Source organism: Contarinia nasturtii, unplaced genomic scaffold (genome assembly GCF_009176525.2).
Source record: "Contarinia nasturtii isolate CC-2019 unplaced genomic scaffold, AAFC_CNas_1.1 Cnas_scaffold_810, whole genome shotgun sequence".
NCBI classification, from domain to species: Eukaryota; Metazoa; Arthropoda; class Insecta; order Diptera; family Cecidomyiidae; genus Contarinia; species Contarinia nasturtii.
In genome coordinates, this window is record NW_022198157.1 from 33,059 (window position 1) to 59,194 (window position 26,136).

Sequence of the window (26,136 nt, forward strand, 5' to 3'; positions counted from 1 at the left end):
ATGTTGTGCACCAGTATAAAATCTATTTATGGTAACATATGAAAAATGTCATTCAATATTTAGTTTGTGTTTTGCTCTATGTTTTCCATATTGGCTGTGTGTTTCACTCTTTATCTCCGTGTTTCGATTGTTCTTGAATATACATTGCCAAAACTAATATCCCGTAACAAGCATTTGGGTGAAATTCAACAACCAAATCCAGCGCATTTACACCGATGAACTTGCTCCTCCACCTAAAAGCCATATATATTTTGTAGTGTGCAACCATCAAACCCATATCAAATTGTCAACGAATTTTCAATGAGTGTAAAACATATGGAACATAGTATTCGTATCACTCCTAGTTTCACTCAAAATGCCATAAACGATGCAGATCAAATGTGAGCAAATAACAAAATAAGTTTTATGTCATTTAAATTTTGGAACAAATGAAACCCTAAGGGTTCGGAACTTTAAAAAAAAAACATCAAATAAATACAGTTTTGTATGAATTTCGTATATAGCGACAAATATTAGAAATATTCGTGATTATCGTAGTTTTTTGTAATTATACAGCAACGATTTGAAACACACAGACAACCCAAAATAAAATTAATAATCATGTTATCATTGCATAAAAACAATTTTCAGGCTAAAAATTTATATTTCTTTAACAAAAAAAATAATTTAGGTGAAGAACTTCAAAAGTGTGTAATTAATATTCTTATAGTAAAAAATTTTGATTTTACAAATGACGTTCCACTAAATGACATGCACCATTTGCCGCCATTTTGCGTATTTACGATAATCAGGTATAGTGATTTTATTCACGAATATTCACAGAAAGTAAAGTTATTGTTCACTCTACTCACAATGGACCAATATTCGTGAATATGCATGGTTTTTCACGAAAAGAAAATACTTCCGAGCCCCTAGATGAAACCAAAATTTCAACAAACTTCAAATATCACTTCGCTTATTATTATTTTTGCAAAAACTTCAGTTATTTGTCGAAAAAATGTGGAATGTTACTACTTTTTCTCCCCCCTTCCAAACGAACTTATTAAGGATGCAAAAATGTTAAGAATGATTTCGCAAAAATGTTTGTTCTTGTTTCGATTTTTATTATAATAAATTCTTGACATAGAAGAAATTATTTTTATAAATGTTATTCGGATTAATTTGGAATGTGGTAACCGGAGTAAATGAAGGTGCAACGGATATTCTTCGTAAATGATATGCCAAAATTGGGTCAAAATTACTTATGGTGTATTTTTCCCAGACATTGACCGTGAAACTTGTCATTTGAACATTCAAACACAACGACATTTACAACATTCAGTCTGTGAACTCTTTTGGTGACAGTTTTACATCAAAAACAAAAAAAAAAGTGTGCTGTGATTTTCAATTGAGTACATATAGATTTGAGATGTATTTTAAAATACAATTTCGTTTTCAATTTAATAAGTATTATAATTATAAATGAGTTTAAAATCTAAGTTAAACAAGTGAAAAGTATTGAATTTGATGAAAAATGTACGTTCTTCTTGTTCTGCTTACGGCACCGCGTTCATATTGTATTGTACCCGAAGCATACATTTATGGACTTTACTTTTATATTAAACTTTATTCTGTTTAGTTCGCCAAAAGATAGAGTGAGGACGTTAGTATGACAGATTTCATATAAAAAAGCTACTGTATTAGAGATCTTTGTCACACTGAATCGTTTCTGTTCAGACTGATTTATTTCAGTTTAGAATTGACACGATCCGCAGATGGTTTAAATTCTTTCAAGCTGCGCTGATGAGCCGTAAACGGCGAAATCGGTCATTTCTGTTCAGTTGTGATATTTCAAGATTTTGATTTTTTCTAATTGTTTCAAGTGTAAAGTGTGTTTGATTTTCGATTGCATTGTTTACAACAACTTCATCGTTGAAAAGTAACGGCTTATCCGTAGTAAAGAAACATAATGTTTCAAAAAACCTAATTTAATTTTATTTACTGAATGATGATTTCGACAACGATGGCGGAGAAATCGTGGAAGATAGTACTTTAAATGAAGAAAGCGTGAATGATGAAGACGGAATCGATGGAGATGATGTCAATTCAAATGATGCATCTATTCAAAACCCAAATGAACAGGAAAATTTGGATGAAAACAATGCAAGTGCATCGGTAGTCTACCGCAAAAATATTTCTTTTCAACATGACTAAAAAACACAACCGCACAACCTAAGCCGCCCGTTTCTGGTAGATAAATACGTAATGGATACAACTTATATTAACCAGAATCTTTAAAATAAATGCTCTTTTAAAAAAAACGCTAATTTTTTATAAATTTATTTGCGCTTCCAGTAAAATACTCAATAAATGCAGAAATGGAAAACGTATGAATATCATATGTAAAGACGGAAAATGTCTTTTATTGAAATATTTGTAGTGACAATAAATTTTTAAAGAGCAATTGTGGTGTGTTTTGCAAACGCATTTTCTCATCATAATTCTGCTAAATGTTCATTACCACTATCGACCGCATCATAGTTGGCATTGTAATAATCATCTACGGACACGTATCTTGCGCCACCATAGAAATCAATCAAGACAATAAATTCAATCTGCAATTTACAAAAATAGAAATTGTGTTGTTTTCGCCAATTAACCGATGCTGGATGACGATCGGTAAAGTATTCATCGGCATTGGCATATTCATCACTGTTCTCATTTAATCGTTCAACTTTGCCTGTAAGAATGGCACGTGCACATTTCGGTTCTTGTGTATCAAGACCCGAATTTAAACAGGACAAATCTTGATCTTCCGTAAACATAGCGGTGCATTTATTAACTTGATTTATATCTTTGCCCGTTAAATCCAAATCGGTTAACAAAAAATAAATGTGACCCGTTGATTTTCCAGTTACAGCACTATCGGCAATCGATTTAATGTTCACCATTGGGAAGCCTTGAATTGGTGACACCGTTGATATTGTTCCCATTGATGTCCAATTTGATTTATGAACCAAATAACGTACCATTTTTGCATACTCGGTATAAGGTGGCCGATTCGATAAATTCACTTGACCAACGCACTTCCCAATCAACGTGATTGACACAATTAACACGAACAAATTGAAAATACTTTGATTCGGTATCATTATCTATTCTTTGCTTTTGTTGATGATTTACACGGCGTCTTTTATACAAAATGTATATTCTTCTCTTCTGAAAAATTGTTAAAATTTCGTATTGCGTTTTTTAAAAAAAAATTGTTTAAAATTTTTTTAAAATAAAATATTTTAATTTAATAAAAATTGAAGTATTGTATGAACGTCAACAAATGAACTCAAAATGAATGTGTGAAATTAATTTGAACAAAATATAATCTTGAGTGTTTTGTTTATAATATGGCCAAAAGACATTTTCGTACAATTGAGTTTAAGTGCCTTATACAAAGAGTAGTAACCAGCCGGTGTATATTTGTATGAGATTGGAGACTTTTTTTTGCGAATCTCGCTAATGAGCGCCATCTGATTTTAGTGTGAATTAGATGCAAAAACTGAATTTAATTCTGTAGCATTGAAATGAAAAAGTGAAAAAACAACAACAATAGCACGGCCACACAGAGCTGTACATCTATGCGTGCTGATGCATACATACACATATACGCTTTCTTCATTCTTTCATTCCATTGCTATACGTATCTCACTGGTTAACAGATCTATGTAGCCATGTTACTGTTGTTGTTTTTTTTCTCTTTTTCGATTCAATTCATTGTAACTAAATTGAGTTCAACTATGGAATACAAGATGGCACAGATGAGGGGAATTCGCATTTTGTCTCTTCATAGGCTTAGCCGGTTGGTAGTAACACTTTGCGATGTGCTGCAGATGTGCTGCAACCTAGCAATAATATGCGTTATTCCATATAAACACGCTGTTCTCTTATTTCTTAAGAATTTTTATTTGTACTTGTTCTTATGGAGCTGAACCTGTTAATGTTAGATGGCAGCACCTCTACAGTTTCAATTTCATTTACATTGTCTCTGATATACTGTTCGCACTCGTTGACCCTATATATCATTCGATATCCGTCATAGGTGTTGACAATTTTTTTTAAAGGGATATCAAAATTCCGTAGGGGATCCGCAAGAATTTTTCTGTTCCAAAAACCCTAGGAAATCGCAAAAATTTTAAATGTCGTGCAAAATCCCTAGCTAATGGAAAAAATTTCATCTTATCTATCTTTTTTATGATTCTTATTCACGGGCAATCGAAACATGTTTATTATATTTCGTCACTCTTTATTCTCATTACATTTATTTTTTTTCTGTCAAACACAAATTATTACTACTCTATTTTGCGTTGGTGTCATTCTCTTTGGCAATTTTGACATTGACGTGCACAATAATTATCTTTTTATTCCATTTCTTTATTACATTTTATGAATTTATTACATGATGCCAAAGTACATTCTATCTTTTATATCATTGTTACTCTTCTATACGCTTATCGTATTTTGAACATGTTTTTTATATGTCGAGTTCAAAAAAAAACAAGTAGAAGCTCACTTCGCACATTATAATATTGATTATTTGTGTTTTTTTACCCAAATTGGAGGTGAAATTGACCAAAGTTTCAGCCACTTCCATCGTCGAATTAGAATGAAATTCAGGTGATATTTAACTGTGCGCCAAATTAAATTTATTTTTATTGAATAATATTAGAATATTTGCATATAAATCAACATCAGTATTGATGTTAAAATCATATAAAATTTTCTTTTAATTTTGTGTATGCGTATATTTGTAGCAACACTTTGCAGAATCACAATCAAATGTCATAAAATCAAAATGTACACTATTTCTATCTTCAATAGTGTTGTTCTAATGAGCACATTTCGCAAAATAGCTTTTCGTGATTCGAAGAATTTAAGCATAAGAAATGGAATGCTGTATATTCAGAGAATACAGAAAAAGCAAAGAATTCATCGACATCATGGCATATTTTCGATGCAAGAACTTCAAATGAGAACTTTACTTTTACAAAAATATTTATGAAAAGGCATAAGTGAGAAATTAATGCCGCTGAGACGACAAGAGAAGGGATTATATTGCGATTGTGTAATGTAACACATTTGATCAAATACTCGATGCATTGAGATGAACATAACCTAAGAGAGAAAGCTAAGCCCACAATATAGCTATGAATACTGCTTCCATAAACCTAAATTAATGACATTATCATTCTTCGGTGCTAAGTCCCAGTTTCGTTTATGACAAGTGAACCAAGGGGACATTTTTCAACAAAATGAACAATACATGAGATAACGGAAAATAGTTGTTATTTCTTTACTCCATTGCGTTGATTTGTTTCTATGAAAGTACTACATTCTTTGAAAATTGCCATATGCTTGGAATGGATAAACAATGGATTTTTCTCTTGAGACAATTCATATTTCTCATAAAATGTGTTATATATAGGACCATACATGAGAGTGTGCATGCGAGAGAGAGAGAGATAGAGGGAGAGTGAATGAATAAATGACCGAGTGTGTGTCTGTATGGATCAGCTCCAATTTAGAACATGAATACACTAAAAACTTGCAGCACACTTTGTATTATAATGTAAATTTTCAATTTATTTCAAAAGTTTCGAATATTATGCGGAAGTAATTTCGTTGCGCAGAGAAAATTGAAATTGTTTTTGGTATGTGTATCGTTTGATCGACATTTCAAAATATCTTCATCAAAACTTCAAAATGAAGAGCTGTCCAACAATTAATATCGAATTAAAGTATCCAAAGTGTGTGTAGCTTACCATCATTCAACCGAATTCGTTGTATCTTAAGACGTAATTTTAGCCATAAACCTACTAACCTTTTCTCCAAATGCTTTCCACAAAACTTTTCACCAAATGGATATTTAATTGAGGAAGTATTTGCCTAATGGCATCTTAAAGATTTTTGATGAGAGCATATTATTTTTATTCGCAAGCCTGATGTACGGCTTCCAACTTGGTAGTGTCAACTAACAAAAACCTTGTAAGAACAATGTGATTGTTGGCATATTCTGAAATGACACACAGAGAAACAGAGTTAAAAATAGACGAGTTAAAGTGTGATTGTATAGAAAGTGATAAATCGGTAGTCCATTCTCCAAAAAATGACAACTGACTCTGAATTCATTCACATATTCATATCTGTAGCTTATGTTCGCCACACATAAAAATGTTACGGGGGCGGGAAATAACAGATATAATGCAATGCATTCCATTTTCTATACGTGCACGTAATTATGGAAATATGTATGTATGGCACACTGGTGTTGTCTTCCCCAAAATATCTACCAAACGCTTGGATTTATATATCTTGGCGAGATCGTAAAGAATTGTGTCTCTTCATTCGTCGCAGTTAAATTTATTTCGTATTGAACAAAAGACCGAAACTTTTCTGCCGCTATAAAACATTTGAATGGCATACACATTAGGTTTGATGATCGAAAATACTGTTTCATTTCCGCGAATTTATCATTGAGTGCTTTTTCAACTCTAACATTCGTATACACACATACAAAACACAAACCAACAAAAAAAATCTTTTGTGTGCGAAATATTCATCAGTATGAAAGCCGTTGTGCATACGGAACATATTCCATTCGTTTCACATATTTTGCAGCAAACTAAACGAATATGGTTCAACAATAAAATTGCGCACATTTAGCTATTCACCGGTTTTATATACATTTCGATTTTTCATAGCCTATGGAATCGTCTACTTTATTTGTTGGAGTGCGCGCCAAACAATACAATATTATTAAGTCAGATTGTTTTTTATTTTCGAGATTCTCATTCACTCGTTACACATTTTGGGGAGAGAGGTACAAAACGCATGACAACAACCAAGTCGTATGTACTTACACAACGTAATATGTAATAATAAAAATATAATATATTATTTATCACCCCGGTAAAAACGTATAAATCAAATAAAGTACCTGCTCACATGTTACCCAACCATTTTTCGGTGCAAAAGCAACTTCATCCATAGCCAACATCGCATTTTGTAACCCTTGTGCGAATTGGAAGACCAAATGATATAGAAGAGAAACAAAAATATTGTCTTTCATTTTCATGAACTTAATTTGTGCAGCAAAACACTCGTAACAATTTGCCATGGACAGAGTTTGTTTAACCACTTACATTTTTGCCTACATCCCAATTGATACGAATTTTATTCGATCCGATTTTTTACCGGTTATTACCAGCGGTTGTTACTATATCTATAGCTGTACCAAAGATTCAAGCAAATAAAACTTGTGTCGATTTTATGAAGTGCGGTGTAAATGCTTGCGGCTACTTACCTCTACTGTAAATGTTTCAACTAAAAAATAAACCAGTGCTCGACAAATAAAACCACTTTCCAACCTGTGTGAGTCCATCTATGATGCTACGTATGTGTCCTGTAAGTGCTTGGCTCAATGTCTACTGCTTACCACAGTTACACATCATTAATTCATAGTATTTTGACACAATACAAAAATGCCCAAAGTCGAAATGAAGACTTTGCACAAGTTTTGCATTTCGATTTTCAACCAACCGAAGATTATGTACTTTGCATATTTCATGGTTTTCACAAGCCGGCACCATCCAATTAAACAGATATACCATTTGAATAGAGTCGGATTGTTTGCTCTTTAGATACTGCATGATGAATGAATTGTTCCAACCGATTTATTTACCGAATTTGAACCAGATCTATTGGGGCTTTTGCAGATTTTCACAAATTCATGCGTCATACGATCCATTTTAATTACTATGCCATTTCAGCACATTTTACCACTTCGATTGATTGCCGTACAGAGAGTAACTTACCCAAGAATCTACCACATTTTGATTTACTCACCACCATCCGGCCCTCAGGGGATGTTCCACTTCTATAAATTTCTAGTAAGAAAAAAGCTCACACATTTACTTTGAACATGTTTTTTAGTTTATTATACATTAGATATCATAAATACATCATTCAATTAGCCCGATTCTCTAATCAAACAATATTCCATCCATAAATTGGAGTATTTTTCCAATATCTTTCTTTGAACCTATCGTTTATGTCAATTTTTTTTCAATGTTGACAGAATAAAATGGCTAAATTAGTTAAATAATCCATTGTTCAGAGATTTTATTTGTATAAAAAGAAATCCATTTTCCAATTTTGTTTAAAATGTCGCATTCTGTGACGTTTGACAACTAAAATTTAGTTACAATTATGTTACAGTACAATTTTTATTCTTTGCGCTAAGACAAATGACACAATTATGATTTGCTTTGAATTTTGTTGATTATGAACAATCTTTATATATTGAAACTCACAAAACACCTGTATGTATATACCATCACAATTGCATGTGTGTCGTTTTAAATCTATTCAACACATACTCTTGTATGTACCTGTGTACACCGCTATGCAAGAACAAAATATACGCTCTAGCACAGCAAATACGATTTTGAAAGACTGATTACATTTCGATTTGATGCAATTCAATACGATTTCAGAGGATTTTTGGTTTTCGAAAGAACATTGTATTGCATAATAAAATGTAGGAAGTAACCGATTGAATTTGGAAGAGTTCATCTGTCGACGCTTCAAAGCGATTCCCCTTTGTATTTGATTCCTACAAATCATTTCGCCACAAAATCAAAAGCTGAAAAAATGCAGAAGTATCAGGTATCCAGGCAACATACAAAGTCATTACATAATTTTGCCTAATCGTCTTATACGCGTATAATATAATCTTCTTTTATATTTACACTAGGCTTTCGATCAATACATTCCTTTGATCAGGGTGCTTTCTTTAAATGTTTATGTTTTTTCAATTCAACTAGTTGTTCCATACTGAATTCATTTCATTTTTCAATCGTAATTTTGTCTTGACATTAAATTTTGATTACTAGTAGCAGTAAAATGTTATTAGTGTTGTAAATGACAGTCTAATTAAATGATTTGATGTTTCTATTTTAAATAAACACTTTTATCGTCTAGTTATTTGTAATTACTTGGCTTTACTAAGCGGTTTAATGTGATTTTTTTTGTTTCAATTTTTTTAATTTTTTTTATTCGTTTAGTAAATATGGTACACATTCAATCGGAATCAATAATTTTTTTTCAATTACTGACAAAATGTATCGTCGCATTCAATAAACACGTACATAGTATTTGAATTATCTAGAGCCATTTAACGATATTATCCAATTATTTGTGTTCTAAATCTGTTACATTTCATAATACAATTATTGGTTCAGAGGTTTTGTTGATTTTATTAATCAGCTTTTCGGAATTTTTGCGTGTGTTTTTGGTATTACCAACACACCAATACCCAAAAGCGAAAATTTAATCATTGTTTTTTGTCTCTTACACATATAATTTTATGTTATTTTTATATCCTTCTCCAAATTAACACTTTATTTCCTATTTTTTTTGTAGTTTTAAATATTCATTAAATAAATACTTTATTAATTTGGTACAATTTCCCATAAAATATAAAACAATCTTCACATATTTAAGTTTGAATTTAGTCTGGTTTCACTTGATTGGTATGTTAAGTACAGAATACTGATTTTCGTAGAGATAAAGTGCAAATATAGTTCAAATTGTGCGAGATGATCAGTTTACGAGCCATTTCAATGCTTAATGGAAATTTTCACCGATAACGATGCGATGGTAATGTAACACCGTTCTTATATTGTAAAATATTTGTTTTGGTGAATGTATATGTGTTATTTGTAATATTCATTGGCTTTTCGCTTACGCGTTCCCTTAAAAGCCTTGGTCGATTGCACATATAAATGAATCAAAACGAAACAATACCCATTTAATATATAACAACATTCACGTATCATATTTTGGATTTTTTTTTATTTTATTCGATTTACCTCGAATGTAGGATTGGTTGCTATTTTTTTGTTGTATTTATGTTGCCATTCCAGGCAATTTCATTAATTATTTCGAAATCACTTTGATACAATAATAATTAGTAAGTAATTAGCCAGCAGCTGGTTTGCATGCTTGTTACTAATTACGTTGCATTGTAAAAATCATGAACAACTTTGGAATGTCATGAATTTATTGCGTTCAGTCTCTATTTCCGTCGTATTTCTATCGTAATTCCATTAAATTTCATATCGGCTTTGACTTTTTCATAATTTTCATGCATGTGGTAGGTTTTCACCGAGCAAAAACTCAGTCACGTCTGTGTGTTTACACAGAAACGGTTGCAGGAAATATTGATTTTTTTTACTGTTCTTTTGCGTTTGTTTATTTCGAGCATTTTCTGTATTCAGATATGTCATTATTTTGATGCATTTCCGAACTCAATGTAAATAATCACAAAATGCAATCAAGCATCAATTGATGACGATTTGAAAGCCGAAAATCAATTCAGATTTAATTCAATTTTGTATCCATATGCAAAAGGGGGATAAAAAGGCCACCAATTTTTTTGTTTATTTTCTCTTTCCAATCAAACGAGAATAAAAATAAATCACTTTTAATCAAAAAAATATATCAATCGATTTTTCTTAGCTTATAGAGTTACATGACAAAACTTTTTTTTTGTTTTATTTTCAATTTATTTATGCTAAATTAATAAGCTTTAAATCCAAAATCAACGTCGAAATGAAAATGCTGTGAATATGCATGAGAATAAAATATTTGTTACAAAATCAATAATAATAATTGTTCATGTTGAGAAGAAAGAAGATGAATTTCATTTTAAAAAATGGACAATTGGCCGAAGCATCATAGAAAATTGTCTTGCTGTTGATTGTATCCCGCCGATAGAAAACTAAATGATGGTGATGTTCGTACGACTGATTGTCGTGGTTTACAATTCATGCCGCCATCATTTTCCATAACTTTGGTGACGGGATTCATTTGTAGTGTTGATGTCATTTTCGATGAATTTGTTTTGGTAAAATGTTTGCCACCGCTGTAGTTTGTATTTAGAATGGCCGATGCTGGTGTCAATTCATAAATATTTGTGGTTCGATGTGGATTTGATGGTGTTAGTTTATTTGATGCAATGGCCGTTGCTGTTGTTGTTGGTGATGGTGAATTTAATTTTGCATATGATTTGCTTGTTTTTGTCATGACATTATCGTTATGATAAATTCGTAGGTCGGGCTCTTCGATCGGCGTATGACGTACAAATAGCTGCATATCACTTTCATCATCATCGTCATCTAAATGTTCGCTCAGTCTATCGTCGGTGTATGCGAAAGCATAACGATTGCTGCTTCCACCGCTGCTGATGCTGTTGTTGTTATTATTATTTCCACTATGTGTTTGAATTCGATGGTCCAAGATTGCTGTCGATGTACTGCTACCCGTGCTACTGCTGCTACTGTTCTTTAAACTACTTTGTAAAACTAGTGATTGATGTTGGCCATATGGTAGGAGATCGGGTGGAAGACGTGAGTCTGTGTGATGCCGTTGCATGGTTTGGTATTGATGATGGTGCGATTGTTCATTGGCGGACGCAAACATTTGACGACTCGTCGGTGATCCAATGACACCGCTTGACGTTGACACAATCTGATGCAATCGAACATCTACAAGCGTTTTAAAGATGATGGAAGAAAAAAAAAAACAAAACGGAGAAGGTGAGAGCGAGATAGAGAGGAAATTGCACATGATTAAAACCAATTTAAATTTCCACTTTACTTTTGGATTTTGTGAAATTATTTTATTATATGAATCGTTGCGGCGAAACAGTAGCTCTTATTTTTCTCCAAATAATACTGCAACATAAAGTTTTTTATGAATAGTTTATTTGTTGTATTACAACAAATAAACCGTGTGAAAAAAACTTCATGTTGCAGTATTATTTGGAGAAAAATAAGAGCTACTGTTTCGCCGCAACGATTCATATAAGCTTCTGCAGTATAGAGTACATGTTTGTGTTGAATCACATCGAAAGAGAGAGATGAGAGAGAAAGGAAAGAATGGAACTAGTTTAAATTTTCAATCAACGCCACGAATCTGCATAAGAGTGTGCGGTTTGCATATTTAATTTCTGGTGCGCTTCATGATTCGATTAAAATTTAATTTTCTCACAGCAAATATGTGAAGCTGAAATATGCATGCATGTATTTGTGTGTGTTTGCATCTTTGGAAAATCTGCTGTTGTCTCTTTTTTTCCCTTCTTTCGTTCGCGTGTGTTTGGCTTTTGGGGAAAACTGTTTCTGATTACTTTGCCATGTAAACTATTATGCACCACTTGAATCGATGCAATCTATTGAAGGCTTTGGAACTGATTCGCATGTAAAATTAATTTTGAAAATCGGTTTAATAAGTTACATGTAGCGCTTTCACTTTACTTCACATAATGATCGATTTTATTTTTAAATTTTAATTCACTTCTGCTCGATTGTCGGGTTCGCGGTAATTTCCGACCTATAATTGAAAAACATGAAGTTTTAACCACATAAAGCGAAATTCTATATGAATTATTTTAAATGAGTTCAACCATTTCGGAAGCATAATTATTGAGATTTTGGCGTAAATTAACCACGCTTATTTAAAAATTGAAAGCCAAAATCGCTTGAATCCGATCAAAGTAATTTGATATGGGTTTGTGTTATCTTTAAACCCTTTAATCGCAACAAATCAATTAGTTCCGCGCTGTTAAAATTACTTCAAATGCACTGTACACACTGTGTATATAACATTTTCATGCGCGTACACAAACATGTTGCACTAATTAGGCGGCAATAACAATAAACGCTTTATTTCTATATTTTTCTTTCTTCTGGTTATTTTATATTTTAATAAAATTTTCACTGCCGACGATAAAACAGAACAGAGACTGTTCGATGGTTATAAGCCAATAAAATGGTAATTATTAATGTGTAGCGAACTCATGGATTGAAACTCTTCGTAAAGCTCACATACACATACACGCGGCCTACTTTCTAATTGAATTTTCGACGAAATGAAAATATTTTGTTGCTATCAGCGATAGCATAATTCCAACTGTATCAATAAAAGCTTATTATTATTGGTTTGGTAAATGGAGCGCCACCAATTTAACAATGAATGCCAATTTCACTCAAACCGACCCCAAACGAGTTGTGGTATACACAAAAAGTGCCTCAAAGTAATAGTGGTATCCAATCAAAATTGTGTGTTGATTTTCGTTCGTACATGTACAAAACGAATATTAATTTTGTTTTTCTTTTCACCTTACCTGATGTATCCAATTTTTTCTCCGTTTGACTGATGTGTGATTTAGCTGAATTGTGTGTATCGGCTCGTATTGTGTCCGATTTAATGTTTGTATGATTGAATTCAATCGAAGCGGCAAATTTGTCGATTTCAGTGTCGTTGGTAATTTTGATGCCACCGTTTTTATTTGCTATCACATTGGCATCGGTATCATCGTCAATGCCACTAATAACCATTGTATTGCCCACAATACAGCTTCCGTTCCCAATCATAGTGGCATTATTAAACGAATTCAATTTAATCGCTTGAAAATGTTTTTTACCATTGGTCGCATTGAGCGTACCATCGCCACCAATGCTGATACCATTGATGCCATCATCCAAATCATGTTTAATGAGATTTTTGAATTTGCGACAATAGCAACAGGTAACGATCATAATAACCAAAGAGACAATTAATAGACCCACGGCCATTAAACACAACACAAAAAGCATTTGATTCGTTATAAATAGCATTCCGTTACCGTCACGTCCCACCAACAATTGTATATCGATATCAACTTTGCCGCCAACATTATGTGCGGCACACGTATAGACACCTTCATCGGTGCGACGTGCACCGATGATTGTCAATTCGGATGTGATAATTTCACTTGAATCTTGAGCACTCGACGATTCCGATAGGTTTTTTATGAATATACGCTTTGGATAATTGTTTAGCGCATGTTTATTATACGTCCATGTAATGATAGTGTTTGGTGATGCCTGAATTCGACACGTTATCGTTGCATTTTCACTAAACGAACTAATTGTTGCGTCGCCGATTAATGGATACACAATTTTCGGTTGACATGCAAACGCTTCGAGTGGCACATCAGTCCATAGTGTGCCGCGTAAATTTTCCGGATAATAGCAATCGGTTGGTGGTGTATACAATCGTTGGTCAATTGCAAATCTTCGAAATGGATTCAATTCACATGTACAATTCCATGGATTTTGTTTCAATGACAAACCGGTCAATTTTTCCAAATGTTGAAAGCATTCGCGTCGCAATACGGTCAATTGATTTCCATCCAAATAGATTTGCGTTAGAAGTGGTAAATTTGTAAACGCTTTCGTTTCAATATGCATCAAATGATTATCTTTCAATTCGATTTTATGCAAAAATTTTAAATTACGAAATAGACCGTCCTCTAAACGCTTTAATTTATTATTGTTGAGCATGAGGGCTCGCAATTTAACTAAATTATTGAATACACTACGCGGTAACACCTCTAATAGATTATATGATAGATCCAATTCAATTAAAATTTCTAAACCTTTTAAACTGTCTCGATTGATTTGTTTTAGTGTGGCATTTCGGACAAATAGCTTGTGTAAATTTCGTAAATTGGCCATTGCAAATTCGGATGATACGATTTCCGGTATAAAATTATTGGACAGATCGAGCACTTGTAATTCAACACTCAATACGGTTGGCACCCGTGTCATTGCCGTATTCTTACAATCGGCCGTCTTTTTACCCGAATTCCATTTGCATTTGCATACACTACACTCCGTCAGCCAATCGCTGGTCTGAGCATATGACGGCATCGTCATCAATAACACAGCACATACACTTAAAGTTCGTAGAAATATATTCATTTTGGTAACATTTGCATATGAGCTCGTCTTTCAATTTTTTCCAATAACACACAGAGAGATTTGTTTTATCACCCTTTCTTTTTCCTTAACACTTTGTTTTTCTTCGAAAGTTGTTTTTTATGAAACACCTCACATTTTTGTACATTTTCGTCGTACTTTTGTTTTTGTTTTTGCTTATGTAAATTGTGGGTCTGTAGACGATGATAAAATCGATTCGGTAAACCAGGAACAAGCGTCTCTCTTTCGTTGCCGTTGCAGAATATTTACATAGAACCTGAAATTGAAACAAAAGAATAAATTAGTGCCGATGCCGGAGAACAGGTAAATTATATTTTCGAAAACTATTTTATAGTCAAAGTGTGTCATTGAACACATCGAAACAAAACCCAATATCATTAAATAACATCGAAAAACTTTTGCTACATTTCAAAAGGTGATTGGTTGCTTTGTTGAAAATAAAACAAAAACCAGGACGTATCCGAAAAATAATAAATATTTGGCCTTCAAAAACATAACCCAGTAATCCCAAAATAATCATATATACTTTATTACAATAGACTAATTACGGCTGCTTTCAAGTAAATTTCAGTATCTATAAACGAAATAACAAATTATAATCAATTCAAGTGGATATGATTACAAATTTCTATTTATGCCCGTTCAAATTTATTTGATGGCAATCTCTTATTACACCTCATGTTTAATTCACAACAGTTGTAATCAAAATCAAAACTCCCTCTGATTTGAATGTATTCAAGTAAAAACGATCATATTTATCATTTGGGATAACAATGGAAGGTAGGAAACACTTTTGGTATTTAAGTATATTGAACAGTGTAACTAATAATTACTTTGTCGAGTCATTGTCAATCAAAGTACTTTTGTTGCTATCTTGGTCCCTTGAACAATCAAATTAAATAACAATATAATCCATCGAGAGGGAAAAAAACCATCGACATAAATTCATAGAAACGGAATCGATTCAAACGAAATCATCTATATTAATTCTTAATCGATATTATTAAAATCACTCATTTCGAATCTGATTTCCTACTCATGTTGAATATTGTGTTGTATGTTGGATTTAACGTCAACACGTGACGTTTGTCCATCAAATGTGATAACAGCGATTCATCTCAACCTGATATAAATTGTTACCGATGAAGTATAATGTTTGGTTTCAATTTACTTTCTTGAAATTATTCTCGGATGTGTCGCTGTGAGCGGTCACATCTTCAATGATTCAATTGGGTGCTCCATTCATCGCAGCAATCATCATATCTTTCATGTTTCTGTCTCTCCCATGTAAAATGTCCATATAATTAATCACAGCAAACAAATGGCATCACGTTGTGAATGATTACAAGAACCGAACAAAGGAGAAGCAGATTTCATTGACAGTTTGGTCATGTTATTTATTTTGGTTGTTCATCTTCTTTTCTTTGATAAATAATTGCTCTATCTCTCTACATATACTGTCCATTAGGCCGAAATTCGGTCATCAAATGAGATGATATTAAATTATTATATAGGCAACAGAAGGATATACAAATGTTATATGTTTGTATTGTGACAAGTGGCGTACAGAATATCGGGAAAGTTCTTTTTTCTCCATAATTGTGATTAAATTTGGGGCGATAAATGCTCGTGACATTGAATGAACTCATTCGAAAATAAACATCTTGCAAAGCATCAAAATTTGCCATGTAATTTGATGAACCATATAAAATTCATATTGATGGAAGGTTTTATTATGTAATCAAGGTACGTGCCGGTCCCAAGATAAAACATTGAAATGTTATTTCGAATTTATTCATAAAATCAAGTATTTTATCTATCATTTCTTTTCTTCCCATCTCTACAGCTAACAGCTACGCCATTCTAATGATAACACACATCGAATGGATCCCGGATGGATTCGATCCAAATGGAACGGGAGAGAAAAATGCACAGCACTAGAATAAATATAAAATATAAGCTTTTATTCGTTCGATATTCAAGCGTATTCTAAGCATTCTGTGCGAATCTGTGTCAGTAGTGTGCAATTTGCATAGACATGCCCCAAAAAACACCTACCGCTCAATCATGCTGACTTAAAATGATGAGTCCGATATCCAGCTGTGGTTTGAAATTCATGTTTTGTAAATTATTATTATTTTTTTGCTCATTGAAATGCATCATTTTTCAGTGGCTTTCCAGCATTCGAATTGAAAGGTATATGGTGCACTTTTCTTGAGGTAAATAAGCCGAAGTAATTTTTATTCTACTTTTTCTCATAAATCTCATCTGCTGATTTCGAAAGAATGGACAGAGAGAATTCAATCTGAAATATTGCTTGAGGAAATTGCGTCGATGCCAAAATCATTTCTTTTCTTTCTACAGTTACTTTGTGCTACTTGGGCATGGTTCAATATTTTAAGTGGATTTCTTTTGTATGCTGTACAATCAAGCATTTGAAAAAGAGAAATATCTTTTGCTTTTTTTCCGTTCTTTTTCTCACATTTTATCCGCGTGCCTGCTGCGATTTCAAAGAATTTTCCATGCTTTTGGCGTAGAAAGAGATTCAACGCAAATGAAAAGGTTTCATGGGTCATTTTATATTCATTTTTCAAATGATGATGATGATTATTTGGCCATTTTTACTATATCGATTCTATCGTTCTCTAAATGCCCGTAGCCGTTTGCCCACTTTGTATATCGTCGTCCAATCAATTTACCGATTTCTTTTAAAAAACTGACGTTTTTCATGCAAAACCTCTTTCTACCCCGTTTTTTCCTCTACACCAGTTTTTTTATGGCTTTGCTCAACACACCGGAAATCATCACAACAAAAAAACGAACTTATTTAAATGCTATATGGCATACGTGGATCAAGTTCACTGACGTTTGAAACAAACATAAAATGGAAAAACAAATGGTAAATTGCGCCAAAATAATCTCATCGAGAATTGTGAGAATGCAAATGAACATGATGTGGAAGGGCCACGAAAAAAGAAAATTATGCAAAGGGTGATTGTGATGCTTGTGTGTGTGTGTGCGCGCCATTCGCTCTCATTATGCATTCCATTTGAAGCGGTTCGATTTTTTCTAGCTTCAGGGAACGTGAATACAAATTAAACTTCATTCAATCATTCGAACGAATCGGCTAGATTTTTCTTCATGAAAGTAAAATTGAAGTGAACATTTTCTTTGTATGCGCATCGATTTCAATGATAAAGCCAATGCAAATACCCTTGATGCCAAATGAATTAAGATTGGAAAAAGTACAAGCATTCGTTACATACACAAACACACAAAAGTCTTGAATTGAAGTATGATTAAAGCTCTCCATTTCAATACTGCTAATGGATGTAAAGCAAATTAGTTTGATTCGTAGTGAAAATGCCACAAAAGGATTCAATGAAAACAGTAATCGTCTTCAGTCGATTCACAGCTAAAGCGCGTAATTCCCACTTTGATTCTCATTACAAACATCTCATCGGAGATTCTTTTCTATATGCACAGATGGAATCTCCCTTTGTTTCAACGTGTTTTTTTTTTGTTTCTGCGTTTTTCTTCAACGAATGTTTGCCTTTTGCTTGAACATCTATTGTGTACACGGTTCTTTGTGTGTGTGTGTGAAGGAACGTTCGAAGGGTACTTGAGATGGATTTACGAATTCCACGGTTTGGTTTACATTTTCGAACTCTCGAGACCAATGCAAACAAATCGCGGAAAGTTATTCTCGAATGAACACAAACTAGATAGAATGAACGCAAAAAACAAGAAATAAAAAACAAATCGAAAACGAGGGAATGAGTGAGCATCCCCGAACAAAATGAACAATCAGATGATTCATTTGAGTGGCAGAGCACATCGTTCGTTGATTTATTTGATAATGTGCAGATTTATTTCCTGAAACGGCCACAATGTAAATGGTTTGAAATGCCTGCAGCATAAGAGCAAACAAAGTGCATACTAATCAGATGATGGGGAAACATAAGGCTCGATGCTTATCAAAGACCGCAGACCGGCACTTACAATCAACAATGGCGTACAGTGGGAAGGAATAAAGCATAAAAGTAATCCTTTTTGACAGAATGAACAATATGGCCTTTTGTAAGTGTGTTCACCATAATAGCGATTTGTTTTTGTTCTTTCGTTTTTGAGTCGTTTTTTGTTTGATATAGTGAAATAGAACCGTTTTTCAAACTCAATATTATTAAAATTCGCAAGGCGCTTATTTGTTACACAAGAACAATTTCTGGAATTTTTTTAATGCAAAATAGGAGCAAAAAAATGTTGCGATAGTTCAAATTGCGATGAAGACAGTAGAATAACCACGTGCTCTTGCGTGCGTGTTTCAATACACATTGAAATGGGATAGGTTTGCTTTGCTAATGACGCGACGCTTATATATATGTTTGCGTGCCTCAAACACGACACAATAACGATGGCGTTCAAATATAAAAAATTGCAGTGCACAAAAAAATGTATATAATACACGTCAAAAAGGTTAAAAACACTGGTGTGTGTGTATATGGCTCGTTACCCTTCAAAAACAATGAGCAATATTAATCAGACCATACATCATAGAAGCAACGAACATTCAGTTTTCTTGTCCTCTTTTCCTTACATATGTTTATATTAAACTTGAGCCTACTGACTCTTGACTTCTACCCAACACCATCTTGACTTGGCAGCTATTGTTTTGCTTTTCAATCGGTCTTCATTCACATTGATGTATCTTTTAACGTCATTTCAAATATAAAAATTGTAGACAACAAATCTTTTATTAATTACGTGGCATTTTTGAATGTATATTTTAAAAAAAATTCGAAATTTTTTTTTTTCAATCATCTCATTCAACTCCAAAGTATACCACAATTCAAAAAAAGTGTAGCTCTAAGTTGAAAGAAATATTCATGGGTCAGTATTTCTGTATATTCAACTTGCCGCTAGACTTCACTAACACGGAAACTATTTTTAGCCTCCACGTTTTTATAGTCCTAATCAAGTCTACTCTTCGATATTAATATTCGTTGCATGAACTTCGTTGTGATTCTTATCTATTCGACTCATTTGATTCGTTTATAAAAATTCGTTTCACTGCTAAACATTACCGATTACGTACATTTGTTTGTTTTTCCAATAATTTTTGATTAGTATTTATTATATTTTTGTTGATAAACAGACAAACAAACATCAAGATGTAACAAATTTAATATAAATCACAATGGCAGTGTGCGGAAGATGCTCGACATTTTTTTCCTTCTCTACACGTCACAAGAACTGAGAGATAAATGAAATTGACTGGATTTTTTCTAATATATTTCTTCTGACCTTTGTAGCGACGACGAGGTTATTAGATTCGGTGTTTTGCAATACACCGTTTCTTATTTTCGTTTTATTTTGTGCTTTGTTTTGTATCTCCTGGTTTTGTGTCTCTTTCGAGTTTGTATGCAATTTTTTCTGGTTGTATGAAGATCCAAAAAAAAGATGAACAATACGAAAAAGTTAAAACGAAATGCGAAAGCAAAGCTGAGCGGACAAATATTTTATGTATTGTGTATGGTGTAAGCCACACGATAGTCGACAATGCAAAGTGATTTTTATTTTATTGCCACGTTTTTTTTGGTTTCGTTTATTTTCTTCTTCTTCTCATATTTACTTGATTTCACTTCAAAATCGATTTGAATTATGTGAAAACACCGAGGCGAGTGGCTCATTTTTCACTATAGAAACACGATTCTTTTTCCGCAAACCGATTTTTCTTTTTTTTTCTCATTTTCTCCTGGTTTCGAATGGTTTCCACATTAAATACACACACGAGAAACATTTCGAATACAATACATTCGGGAGAGAAAGATTGTGTACAATCTTGTATGCACAAGACCTTAGTGCCAATCAACTTAGCGTAACTTTTTTTTTGCTCCTTTATTCATTTCATTCTCGTTTTATTTCAATTTTCTTTTGTATCGATAATACGATAGAATTTCTTTGGCTCTCATATATTCAATTTCATATCACATTATCATATACTTTTTTGAGAGCATCGAATGAGGAAGCAACAGAAAGGCAACATTTCGGCTGGTTTTTTTTTCAATATTTCTTTTCTCTCGGTTTTGTTCTTCATTTTATTGAAAATATAAACAGAATATTTAAATGCACAAGCACATACATCATATTTTTCTTTGGTGTTTGCATATTTTTTGCATTATTTAGGGCCATCGTTTTCTCGGTTGTGTTTTTGATTTTGCATATGGAATGATCGCATTCATAAAAGATGAAGGTTGTGTATGCCTCTTGTGCTTTTTCCATTGTTCCGCTTTGAGGAAAATTGAGTAAAATCGGTGGTTCATGTAGATATATTTAAGTGTAAAATTCAGGCTCAGAAACGTTTTACGAAAAGTTAATAATTCCAACGACAACAACAAAAGCTAGAAAAACAAGAAAAAGTGGAGAAAAAACGACTTGATTGCGATATCTCAAATACCACCCTTTTTTGACTTCGTGTTATTATAATCGCATGCGGAAGAAATTCATTTCCATCACAATCGCTTCAACTTAATACCGATTAACCGAAACAATCTCGTTTTTTTTTTTTTTTTTCAGATGCATGAGAGTCTTGACTCGACGTATGCAAATCCAAGGGCACTCGAGAAAAATAAATTGACATATACTAATAACATGGACGACTAAGGGTGTTTTCTGTTCAGTGAAATGCGTTTGAAAGCCATTTGCCATGCGTAACGCTTATCAAAATTTCAAAAAATTTGATTTATTGTTTTGGGAACAAATTCTCCTTTTTTTACGTTATGCACACTGGCCGGAAGATTTTTTCGAAGCGGTGAGGCACCTTTTTTTCGTCAACAGGAAATTCATCCCATTCATGACTTATGATATATGCTTCATGCACTGCTGAATTGATTGAATCATATTCAAATGCAAATTTTCGAATGACCAACATAAGTGGAAAGTGAAAGAGCAAAGTGAAAATTTACATATACTGAAATGTTTATTTGGGATACGAAGAACCATTAACCGAGAATAAATCATAAAATTGAGTGCTTACAGCTTTTCTTTTGAATTTGTCACAGATTTTTTTTCATTCCCAAGAAATCGGGTCGAACCATGGCAATTACGTGCTTCATTTCATTCTGAACTGTAATGCTCTTTAACACAAAAAGCCGACTTATCTCATGGAATTTGTTATCATCAATCTAAGTAAATGGTATTCACACAACAAAATCTCTGTATTCAAGCCCAATTGTGCTGGTATTTTTTTAACAAATAATGAAAATGACCCAGTACACATAATCACTTCAAAAGTTCCGCTTTGCGAGAGAGAAAAAAAGTTACAAATAATTTAATTTATTCGTTGTAGGGAAAAAAGATGCGATGCAAGCATCTGTTTCCCTGGTGACTAAGCAGCAATTCGGTTCGTCTATCTGTATTTGAAGTCATTACGCGAAAACTCTTTTATCGCATTAATATTTGAATATCTTTAATAAATCTGGATGTTTTTTTTTTCTCTCTTTCTATCTCTCAACTAAAGACACTTTAGTTGTATTTCGTTTTCGCTGTGCCATCTTCAAGAGTGCGATATGGAAGCAAATTGTGTAGCTCTGATGCAAGTTAGACACACATCGAAAACGAAATGTGTTGTTGTTGTTGTTGATACTGCTGCCATCATTTGTTCATTGGCCATTAAAAGGTTAAACACTTTCGAAGATATCTTGCAAGTATGACGATGAGCGAGATGAAGAAAGCGGCACACGAATGTGTATAAAATATTGAGATTTGTTGGTTGTTAGTAGCACAGATGTTACTTCCAAAAGGCTCATAATTACAATTATTACTTATAGCTCGTCTTTTTTATGCGTCGAGCGCAAAACTTTTAATAGTAAAATCCAATTTCGCGATTTTACTACCGCCACTCACTCATTCGCGATCAAGTCGTATATTGCGTCGTGTTTTTATGTATACGACGGGTGAAATGTTGCTGAACTCGTGTCTTTCTCTCGCCATGACATTTTATTGGCTTAAAAAAATAATTGCATGTTTACTTTCGTTTTCGTGCGAATTGTAGCTAAATTCTGTATTTTTTTTTCTTGTTGTTGTCATGGGGCGAATCACGCTAGTGAATACTAGAAAAACTAGTAAATCTAGTGCAAAGAATGACATCACAAACGAAGCCAACTTCACAATAACGGCCATATAATTTATATGAAAAACTACTGAGAGCCAACTTCACGCACTAGAAGCTTCTAGTTTTCTAGTGAAATCTTATCAAAAACTAGATTCACTAGAATTTCGTGATTGACCCCATGGTTGTTGTTGTTCGGCAGTAAATGCATGAACGCACGTATACCAAAAATAAATCATCATGGTGTCATGATGTGTGATGTGATGTTCGTTATAAATTAAAGCAGTCACTGTTTAACTCTCTTGTCTCGTTTGTTGTTTATTTGTTTGACGCTGATTAGTGCATGTGTGTAAGCGCCGTCTGCTATGCACCTTTTGTGTGCCATACGTATGTATTTCTCAACATTTTTGGTGTAATAACTTTTAATTAAATTACTTCCAGAGCACTTCAAATGAACATTGGCATCCTTTGCCGGTTGATTGGCTGAATGTGTGCCTTTCAACATGACAAACATCACCCGAAAGTAAAGGTAAAAGAGGTAACCACATTTTGGTAATTTTACAATTCACAGCCAGGTTGGAAGTCGACTCTATTTTATTTAAATAAACAGCCAAACAAATCAACCAACGAATAATACGAATAATGTTTGTTGTGTTGTTTGTTTGTTGCAAATATTTGCTTATACTTCACATTTACCAGTCGATGTGAGCACTTTTCAGTGAGGCATAACAACCGCGTCAGTCATTTTCAGTCCAAATAAAGAGAAAAAAGGGAGTAAACCGAATAAAATTCAATAAAAGTAGACGGCACTGTGTATTATAAAATGACGCCGTCACAACAATGCAGCCAAAAAGCGCTGCTTTTTATGCCGCCTATGCCTCCCTTCGTGTTGTTTACGCGGCTAAAAAGTCTTGACAATTTGTGTATGCGTTCACTAAAAATAGCAATCAAATTGAATTTCACAATGACACAGTAGGCGTGGAGGTGGCAAGAGAACAAGAGAGAGAAACGATTTGCAAATACACGAACAATCGAACATATAAATGGTAACTTGACTCGATGTCACACGAACATGTGGAAAATAGTTTGATTTACATTCGTATATGCTTTTATAATAAAATATCTATTTCGATCAGTAAGTAAACATACACGAATAGAATGGATAGAAGAAAAAACTTTTATACCGTCAATTTGGCATTACCACTCTCGAATCGATGTGTGTACAACTTCAACAGTCTTATCTATGACATGAATCGAATGCGGTAAAAGTAATTAGAACGAAATAACTTGTGTACGCGTTTACCGTGAACAACTCCTACTCATTCGTTTTTTGCCGCTGTTGCCACATCACACACACACACACACTCACAGACATTTTAATGCTTTTGTTGTGGTTATATTTGTTTATTTATTCTGTAAAATAGGCAATTTCATTCTATGTGGTCGTGGTGTTTTCATCAGAATTACACAGCAGATTGCCCTCAGTTAGGTTTTCGATTAACAACACTTTCAACTTGAGCCTATCAAGTGTAACAGAAAATCAATTGGATTAATTCAATTGTTTGTTATCTCTCTTGATGATGGTGCTGGCTGTTGTTGGTTTGTCTCTTTTTTCTCAGCCAAGTGTTTTCTCTGTTTAGCTAGACCAATAAGCTTAATGTTGTATTTAAACCAATTAGAGTCAGTACATCGTTTTTCCATCGGCAACATTGTTCACAGAACAAAAAAAAACTCAATCGATTTCTCTCTGTGTATTTTTCTCTCTCTCTTCACAATTTTTACATTAGTTTACGCAATATATCCCCGATAGGCAGTCGACTACTCAATTCAAGTTTTTCCAACTGTTGGGAGCCAAGAGCTAGCCATAAAGCTTCAACGATACGCATATATTTTTCATTTCTCTTCGTCCTTTCACTTTCGCATAACTGTCAAATCGATTGGATTGTTTTCATACACAAATACACGAACCGAGTAAAATGTCTTTCACTTTCATTCGATGTGGCATAAATGTGCCAATCATAGAAGTTTTTCATTGATTGGCAGTTGCTATAAACCGTCAACCTGATAACAATGATTCCGGTCGGCTTTTATAAATTCCTACTTACTCCGAGTAACTCCGTTCACTCATTCCCCTGCACTTAATGCCATATTTCAAACAAACTTCGCTTATGTCATTTCGCCTCGGTTGTAAGCTTCTAACAAGAAAAATGAACATTTAAATTGATACACTTGAGTGTGTGAGTGCTTCGTTTAGATGTTGTGAATTTTCGACTTGTATTCTGTGTACCCATGCATATATGTATATTTAATGAAAGTGTTCGCCTTCATCAAAGTAATTCAAAATTGTTGTCTTTCGGGCTTCTTTTTATCATTTTGAAATTTAAAGCATCGCGTGCGCGTTCATTCTTTTCATTTCGATGTTGTTCAAGTTGGGTTTTTTGTGTGTGTTTGATACTAAGCAAGGATGTTGCCTCGAAATAAACGAGCAATTGTCAGTTTTAATGGCACAAATGTGAATATTGTAAATGAAATGTAGAACAAATACGTCGCACAAACGGCAAAGACGATAAGCAACGACATGAGTTGTGGAACAAGAAAGAAATATTAATGGCGATAAAATTACGGCTGTCTTTTTGTTTCAAGCTCTCTCTAATTGTCTTTTCATCTGATCGTCGCCAGGAATTAGTGATTTTAATGCAGTTGAAATGGAAACGAAATATTATGCCGAATCAAAAACGTAACGGGGCTGAAGGAGGCATGGCATGCTGAAATGTAAGAACGCTTGTAATTGCGAAAGAATTTACGGCATCCCATTTTAAACATTTTAAAGATGAAACACGGCGATGAAAAAGAAAACTAGAAAATCACTTGGCACAAGAAGTGAATGCAATTATAAGCGTTTGAGCCTCAACACAGACACTCATTTGGCATAGTGAATAAGTGACAGAATGTAGATTAAACCACATGACGCTTTTAATTGAAGAGTCATCAAACTGACAACTATGGAAAATAGAAAACTTAACATAACAAAATATGTGACATTCATCCTTTTGGGCTATACACGCACTGTGTCTCGCCCATCCACATGCCATTTGCAATCGTATTTAATTAGGTCAGAATTACAAGCGAATAGACAACAGTTTTTGACAATGGCGTAAAATTTCAAATTAA

General features: G+C 33.5%; 2 protein-coding genes across 2 annotated transcripts in view; both read right to left on the bottom strand.

Annotated features, from left to right (window-relative positions):
• Positions 1-2,375: 2,375 nt before the first annotated feature.
• On the bottom strand, positions 2,376-3,210 carry LOC116342134 (protein CREG1-like). Its single transcript, XM_031769633.1, has one exon. It carries the CDS (start codon positions 3,129-3,131, stop codon positions 2,475-2,477), a length of 657 nt encoding a protein of 218 aa, XP_031625493.1. The 5' UTR covers positions 3,132-3,210; the 3' UTR covers positions 2,376-2,474.
• A 7,460-nt stretch (positions 3,211-10,670) lies between these two features.
• LOC116342137 overlaps positions 10,671-26,136 on the bottom strand; it is a 75,371-nt gene continuing 59,905 nt past the window's right edge. The window contains exons 2-3 of the mRNA XM_031769638.1: positions 13,217-15,111; positions 10,671-11,579 (exon numbers count right to left, since the gene is read on the bottom strand). Of these exons, the coding sequence (XP_031625498.1) occupies positions 10,768-11,579; positions 13,217-14,837 (2,433 nt within the window). The 5' untranslated portion in view covers positions 14,838-15,111 and the 3' untranslated portion in view covers positions 10,671-10,767. The remainder of the gene's footprint in view (positions 11,580-13,216; positions 15,112-26,136) is intronic.